Source organism: Lipotes vexillifer, unplaced genomic scaffold (assembly GCF_000442215.2).
Source record: "Lipotes vexillifer unplaced genomic scaffold, Lipotes_vexillifer_v1.1 scaffold741, whole genome shotgun sequence".
In the NCBI taxonomy this organism is placed as follows: Eukaryota; Metazoa; Chordata; class Mammalia; order Artiodactyla; family Lipotidae; genus Lipotes; species Lipotes vexillifer.
This window is the reverse complement of record NW_006796565.1, coordinates 1622350-1630009: the sequence shown is the minus strand read 5'-3', so window position 1 is coordinate 1630009 and position 7660 is coordinate 1622350. Positions and strand designations below refer to the sequence as shown.

The 7660-nt window shown below is 51.6% G+C and overlaps 1 protein-coding gene across 2 annotated transcripts in view; it reads right to left on the bottom strand.

Moving 5' to 3' along the window:
• The window catches only part of CPXM2 (carboxypeptidase X, M14 family member 2), a 133250-nt gene extending 125655 nt beyond the window's left edge, over positions 1-7595 (bottom strand). The window contains exon 1 of one of the 2 annotated variants that reach the window (XM_007468736.1): positions 7162-7595. In XM_007468736.1, coding sequence (XP_007468798.1) covers positions 7162-7462 — 301 coding nt within the window. In that variant the 5' untranslated portion in view covers positions 7463-7595. The remainder of the gene's footprint in view (positions 1-7161) is intronic. The other variant, XM_007468737.1, reaches the window with a different exon arrangement.
• Between the last annotated feature and the right edge of the window lie 65 nt (positions 7596-7660).

Genomic DNA, 7660 nt, shown 5'->3' with positions numbered 1-7660 from the left:
GCAGGCCTCTCACTGTTGTGGCCTGTCCCGCTGCGGAGCACAGGCTCCGGACGCGCAGGCTCCGCGGCCATGGCTCACGGGCCCAGCTGCTCCACGGCATGTGGGATCTTCCCGGACCGGGGCACGAACCCGTGTCCCCTGCATTGGCAGGCAGACTCTCAACCACTGAGCCACCAGGGAAGCCCTAAAAATCTAGAGTCTTAAATGAACATTTGAAGGTGTCTTGTGTGGCTCTGACCATCCTACGATACCCAGATCAGTAGTCGATGGGATCCCAGCCAGTTACGAACACTAGCCCTTCCCATAGCCGTCGAAAGCCACCCCAGTTTTATGGGTTTCATGATCCCAGAAAAGCAGCGATGGGGGCAGGGACCTCAGAAGGCCACAGAAGGCAGAGCCATTACTGGAGGCGCAAAGCCTGAGAGCTCAGGCTCCCTGGCCACCTCAGACATCCAGTGGAGACCCCCACCTCAAAAATCCAGGTTCCAAGGGACTTCCCTGGCAGTCCAGTGGTTAAGACTCCACGCTTCCACTGCGGGGCGCACGGGGTCAGGAACTAAGATCCCGTGTGCCGCGTGGCGTGGCCAGGTTCCAGGGCGCAGGCTGCTGTTGCCATGGGACTGAAGGCAGCATCCACCGTGAGGTCTGGCAGCCAGGGATGCCCGGGGCACGCAGGAAACGCGATGGCTATTTTCAAGAACCACAGCATCCAACCCAGCTTCCCCAAACACGCAAGTGTCTGTCCCTTCATTATCCACGCACAAACCCTGGTTTCTGGAACCATGGGCCTGACAGTCGAGAGGAGATCTGCCAGTGCGAATAGCTGACTTTGGAAAGCATTTTGGAAACAGAGGTGGTGTCTTAGAAAGCTGCTTGCTGATGTACGTGAGAAGACCTGTTTTACAAAAAGTCCTTTCCCTTGGAATTTTGTAGGGAGTTGGACCAAACACTTTGGATTTAACTCTTGAAGAGAACATATAATACCATGATATAAAGATTTCTTGTTATTTGTTTAGGTGTGCTGATAGCCTTGTGATTGCTTTTAAAATATGTAGTGAAATATTTACAAACACATTCATCTAATCCTCACACTCCAGCTTTGCCCAGCAGAAGACATTTCCATCTGAAGGCCAAACCTTGCAAGACTCTCTGAAGAGTGTTGCAGCAAAAGCTTAAAAGTAAAGCTCTTTCCAGCAACTAGCTGGCAGCGCATAACAGAAAGGGCTTTGTTTACAACCAAATATGCTCAAATAACAACTCTTTGATTACCGCCGCCCGCCCGCCCGCCCCCGTCCCCCCCAAGCTGGGGCAGCACAGTACAAAGTGCAAACTCTCCAGTTCTGGGCACAGACATACGAACAAACATGGATCGCTGCCCGCTCTGCGAATTCCATGGACTCAAGACCGTGGACCAAAACCATGGATGCAATGCAGGCGGGCGTGTATTCCAACAGAGGTGCACGCTCCCCAGTCCTTGAAGAAAGCAACAAACAAGCAGGAACCCAAAAGTTAAAGGCTACTTCTAGCCCAGTGGAGGGGGGAGAACAAAACATCTTCAAGTCACCTATTAAGAGTCCTGTTTATTAACGTGATTGTTTCTTCCTACCACTTGGGAGGGAAAAGGCAAATCAGTTATATAACTGTGGTTTACTTCTCTGTTCCACTTTTTTCTCTACAAAAAGTATGGCTCCAAACCAAGTCCATCAATTTGGAGGTGACATGAGGAGGACACCCCAAATCCACTCCCACGCCCAGAACGTGGTCCGTCACCTCACTCTTCTTGCTGGGATGATGAAAACTGGGGCCAGGAGACTCACTCTTTGGACCTCAAAGCATTCCAACTGCAGGGATCTAGAAAATATTGAATTTGGCTAGAAACAGCTGAATAAATGGAATTAGAGAGAAGCAGCTTGCCAGGTCCCTGTGAAGAACATTCTAGCAATCAGTACTATTTATCTAATGGATAAGCAACCTCGCAAGGTGGTGTGCGCCCATCAGTGGAAACGTGCAAGCCAAGACTGGTGCTGAAGTAAACTTCCAGGGGCTTCCCTGGTGGCGCAGTGGTTGGGAATCCGCCTGCCAATGCAGGCAACACGGGTTCGAGCCCCGGTCCGGGAGGATGCCACGTGCCGTAGAGCAGCTAAGCCCGTGTGCTACAACTGCTGAGGCTGCGCTCTGGAGCCCGTGCTCCACAGCAGGAGAGGCCACTGCAGTGAGAGGCCCGTGCGCCGCAGCAAAGAGTGGCCCCCGCTCGCCACAACTAGAGAAAAAGCCGGGTGTGACAACAAAGACCCAACGCAGCCAAAAATAAAAGAAATATTTTTTTAAAAAAAAGTAAACTTCCAGGCCCAAGATGGATTTGCTCTTACCCAGGGTGCCACATCAGGAAACAAAACTTAGATAAGCTTCCTGTTCCTAACAACCTTAGTCAGAAATAGTTAGCCAATTCCCCAATGCCAAGCCAACTCTGGGTCTTCTCACCCCAAAGTGGACTGTGACACCCCAGCCAACCAGATATTTTCTATGTTCTCCTTCCTTGTTCTTTATTCTTTGTCCTATAAAAGCTTCTTTCCTTCCACCCCATTTTGCCATTCTCCACAAGGAGACTGTCCATTTCATGAAAGTGTTAAAAAAAAGTTTATTTCACCTAAATTGTCTTCTTTAATCATTTTTTAACACCGAGCAGCCCACTGTCGGAATCTTGCAATAAACAAGAACTTGCAGCAATGAACACTTAGGCTCCTTGAAGTTCTAAATTTCTGGGGGTTACTGATGTTCACAATGAGGGCCTCAGAAATTTTATGATATTGAGTCCCACTCCACCACAGAAAACGATTTCATAGTTCTGTATCCTGATGGTGGTGATGGTTCCATGAATCCATAGATGTGAGACAATGCAGGGAACCACACACACACACACACACACACATACACACACACACACACCACAAATGACTGCATGTGAAAACCAGGAAATGTAACCTAAAAGTTAAAAGAATTGTACCAATGTCAATTTCCTACTTTGATATTGTATATAGCAGTGATTCTCAAGCCACTGGTGACAGGTGACAACGTCTAGAGACATGTTTAGTCGTCACAACTTGGAGGAGGGTGCTACCAGCATCCAGTGGGTCAAGGCCAGGGATGCTACTAAACATCCTACAATGCACAAGACAGCCTTCGCCCTGAGAAACACGCACGCACACACACACGCACACACACACACACACACACACACACACACACACACACAATTGACCCCAAAATGTCAATACTGCCGAGGTTAAGAAATCCTGTACTGTAGTCCTAAAAGATGTTGTCATTGGGGGAAGCTGGGGAAAGGGGACTTGCAAACTCTTTGCTCCATTTTTGCAACTTCTGGGAATCCCCTGGTGGTCCAGTGGTTAGGACTCAGCACTTTCACTGCCAGGGGTTTAATCCCTGGTTGGGGAATTAAGATCCTGCAAGCTGTGGCATGGCCACAGGGAAAAAATAAAAAGAACCCATTTTTGCAATTTCTTATGAGTCTTAAACTCTTTCAAGATAAACTGTATTTTAAGATCCCAAATTAAAATGAAGGCAGGGGGTCTAGTTCTTTAAAAACACGTTTACAAGAAAGAGTATACAGCAGCGGTCCCCAACCTTTTTGGCATCAGGGACCAGTTTCATGGAAGACAATTCTTCCACAGATGGGGGGTGGGGGGATGGTTTTGGGATGATTCAAGCGCATTACATTTATTGTGCACTTTATTTCTATTATTATTACATTGTAATATATAATGAAATAATTATACAACTCACCATAACGCAGAATCAGTGGGAGCCAGGAGCTTGTTTTCACTTGCTACTCACTGATAGGGTTTTGGTACGAATCTGCAAGCAATTGATTATTATGGTCTCTGTGCGGTCAAACTTCTCTGCTAATGATACCTGCAGCCGCTCCCCTAGCATCACCGCCTCAGCTCCACCTCAGATCATCAGGCGTTACATTCTCATAAGGAGTGCGCAACCTAGATCCCTCGCATGCGCAGTTCACAGCAGGGTTCGCGCTCCTATGAGAATCTAACGCCGCCACTGATCTGACAGGAGGCGGAGCTCAGGCGGTAATGTGAGCGATGGGGAGCGGCTGTAAATACAGATGGAGCTTCTCTCGATCTCCCGCCACTCACCTCCTGCTATGCCACCTGGCTCCTAACAGGCCACAGACCAGTACTGGGGACCCCTGGTATACAGGATCCCTCTACACTATTTCTGCAATTTCCTGTGAGTCTATAATTACTTCCAAATAAAAACTTAAAAAAAAATGTAAGATTCCAGTGTAATCAGCACATCAGGGCTCTAACTCTCCGGAATCTGTCAGCCACTCGTGGAAGAATGCAATGCTCTCAATTAACCAAAGGATTCAGCTGTCCAAGCCACTTCCAGGGGAATGTCAGCCCATGGCATCCATTGCACATTTCTGTGGTAGCGTGAAAGCAGTCAAGGGGCAAAGTCAAACTCACACCAAGATCAAATCCCCGTGCCCTTGGCTCCTTAAGTATACCTTCCTATGGGATTCAGACAAGACTCCCTCCTAGACCCTGACGCACAGAACATCTGCCTTCCATCTTCCCTTGAGCCCAGCCTTTATGCAAGATACCGGCTATCTGGAAAATATTTAATCATCTGCAAAGACAAAGCACATGACAGACTTTTCAATGAGTAGTTACATATGCTTTCCCTTTCTTTTTCTTCTCTAAATCTAACCTCTCACTCCCACCTCAGCGTCTAGACAGTGCCTGGTATGTAGCAGGCACCATTTACCCAGTCTAGAAGTTCACAACAAACAGAAACGAATGCTCCTATTATATCACGAGCACTACATATATCAAGCCACCCCTTAAGGGGAGCAAAATCATCTCCTCTTACTGCAATTTAACTGCACAAACTATCACTGACGCCCCCTAATCAAAGTCAGTCTTAACCAACCTCCCCCACTTGGGGTCCAGGGTAAAGGGTTCCAGTGGTCAAGTGCCAAGAAAGGTGGGATGGGGAGAACAGACTTGAAAGTATTTGACCAAGGTCACACTTTGTTTGTCAGAGTCGGGGAGCTCTGAAAAGCCCCACACAATTTATTAGAAACACACACTCCAGGCAGGAGGCCTGGAGGCAGCTCTCCAGAAGCTGAGTCTCTGGAATTTCCAGGGCCCTGTTTTTATTTTGGGGAATCAGCAATGCAGCCCTCAACACACCTGCAATAACCTTCTCCAAGCCGCCAACTTTGGTGCGTTCCAGGAGGGTGGGGCCGGGGCTGTCTTGCGCTCCCCTCCCCCAGGACCTCACCCAGCATCTGATGTTGGAAAGGTTCTCCGTAAGGACCTGCGGAATTATGAAGAACTCACAGAAGGGCTAGCACAACCACGGGCTGACACACTGCAAGCTTTTGTTGAAAAGCTCATCAAACAGCTGACAAGTAAGGTAGCAGGCACTAGTCATCTTGGGCGGATAGAGATGCTGAGGTCCGGGAAGCTGAGCGCTGAGTCCCAGACCCGGGCGTTAAGTGCAGTCCTCACACTCTCAGTCTGCGGCTTCTTCCATGCTCCCCTTGCCATCCCCCCAGTAAATACCAGAACCTAACAAATGTGTCTCCCACCCACCTCTCCCAACCATGCCCAGCGCTGCGCTAACCACGTAGCAGATACTAAAAAAACAAAAACACATGCCAGCTTAATTCAAACTACCAAACAAAAAAGGTCTTGAGTTAAAAGCACAGGAGAAGGGCTTTCAAATCTCCCACGCCAGCGAGTGACCCTAAGCAGCTTGCCTACGTGGTCAGAGCCTCAGTTTCCTCATCCGTCAAGTCACAAGAATACCCACCCCTCAGAGCCCCTGAAAGAATGAATGAGACGGCTGTCCATAAATCTCCTAATAAAGTCGCAGCAGATGGTCTACAAATATGAGTGTCTTTTCCCACTCCTATTCCTGTTACTAAACCAGTATGGTTTTTACAAATCTTAATGTTCATAATTCCCCAGAAAATATAGGAAATTCCAGATGGTTCTGTTCAAGGTTACACAACTCACAGAACTGTCTGCAGATGTACAGAGTCGCCCACAAACTGAAATATGGCAGGACTCCCCCTCCAGGTAAGTGCAAAAGAGCTGCTGAGATGGGCCCACACACTCAGGAGTTCTGGGCCGCCATTTCCACTCCTTCCCCACTGCTTTGCTGCTATCTCTTGTGAACAGTTTAACCAAACAAAGGTGATGCCTTTCATGCCAAGAGCTGTGTAATGGTGCCACTGGCATGTATCTCCTTTCAAGGAAGGCCGTTACAAGGCCAGAGAATTTGGCCACAATCCTGCCTCATGCCTCAATCTTTAAATACTAGGACCGCAGCCCTCTGCAATTTGAGCAAAGAACATTTGGGACAATGAAGAGAAAGTCCCCCTTCTCAAGAAGTGTAAGAAACTAAATGGAAGTCATTCCCCCAAGACGGGGCAGGCAGAAAGTGGGGATGCAACTGAGAAGGCTGGGAGAGACTGGCCGGCTTCAGGCGCCACTGGGCTTCCCTAACCCCTCCTCCGGCACAGGAGTCCAGCTGCAGCCCAAGGCTCCCCGACAGAGGCTCTGCCATCCTTCCCCTACTGGACAGAGGATTCAAGGGACCCACAGAAAGCAGGAGGGAGGGGGCCGAGAGGGGACCCTGCCTGGGGAAAGGCCCACCGCTGAGCTCTCCCCAGAAGGCCACGGTGCCAAAACAGACCAACTAGTCACATCGCCAAATAGGAAATTCACTCTCAAGAAAACGCCCTGGGAGAAGACTGAAAAAGTAGGCAGAGTAGGAAGAAGTGGCCGGCAGAAAGATGCCCAGGAAATTTCAAACTTGAGGCATGGGGACCAGGCCCCCAGGCAGCTTCCCAACTGCACAGTCTGTCTCTACCTGAGAGGGGACCGCCGGTCAGGTTTAAGTTCCAGGGCGCTCGGAGCGGCCCGCGGGATGCGCAGTGCAGTGTCTAGGAAGGGGGTGGGGGGGGGCAGCGATGGGCAGGTTCACGGGTCTCTCATCCCAGACACACAGACAGCGAAGCCAGCGGTCGCCTCAGACCCGGCGGGCCACCGCTGGGACAGGCGCACAGCCACGGGCGCCCCCTCGGGCCGCGCGGCGCAGAAAGTTACTTACCTGGCGGGGGCGTCTCCGGAGCCAACTTCTCCGTCTTGGGAGCTTTCTTGGGCTTGGTCGCCTTCTTGGGCGGCCTGGGCTCGGACGCACGCAGCTTCCGCTCCTCCTCGCCGGGCCCCGCGGGCAGCGGCGGCGAGAAGGGCTCGGGCTCCAGGCGCGCGTAGTAAGGCTCCCGGCTCCAAATCTCTTGCACGTAGTAGTCGGGGTCCTCGACGGCTGCGCCCTGGGCCGCGGCCCCGGCCAGGGCCACCGCCAGCAGCGCGAGAGCCAGCGCCAGCGCGGCGGCCCCCCGGCGGGCCATGCCCGCTCCTCCCCGCGCCCGGGGCAGGGTCACGGTCGCCGGGAGCGCCGGGCGGGCGGCGGGCGCGGACAGCGGCGCAGGGCAGGGGCGCCGGCCTCAACAGAGGGGCGCACGGGACGCGGAGGCGGCCGGCCGGCGGCGCGTGTGACCCGCTCTCCGGGCTGGGCTGGGCTGGGCTGGATTGGGCTGGGCCGGGCC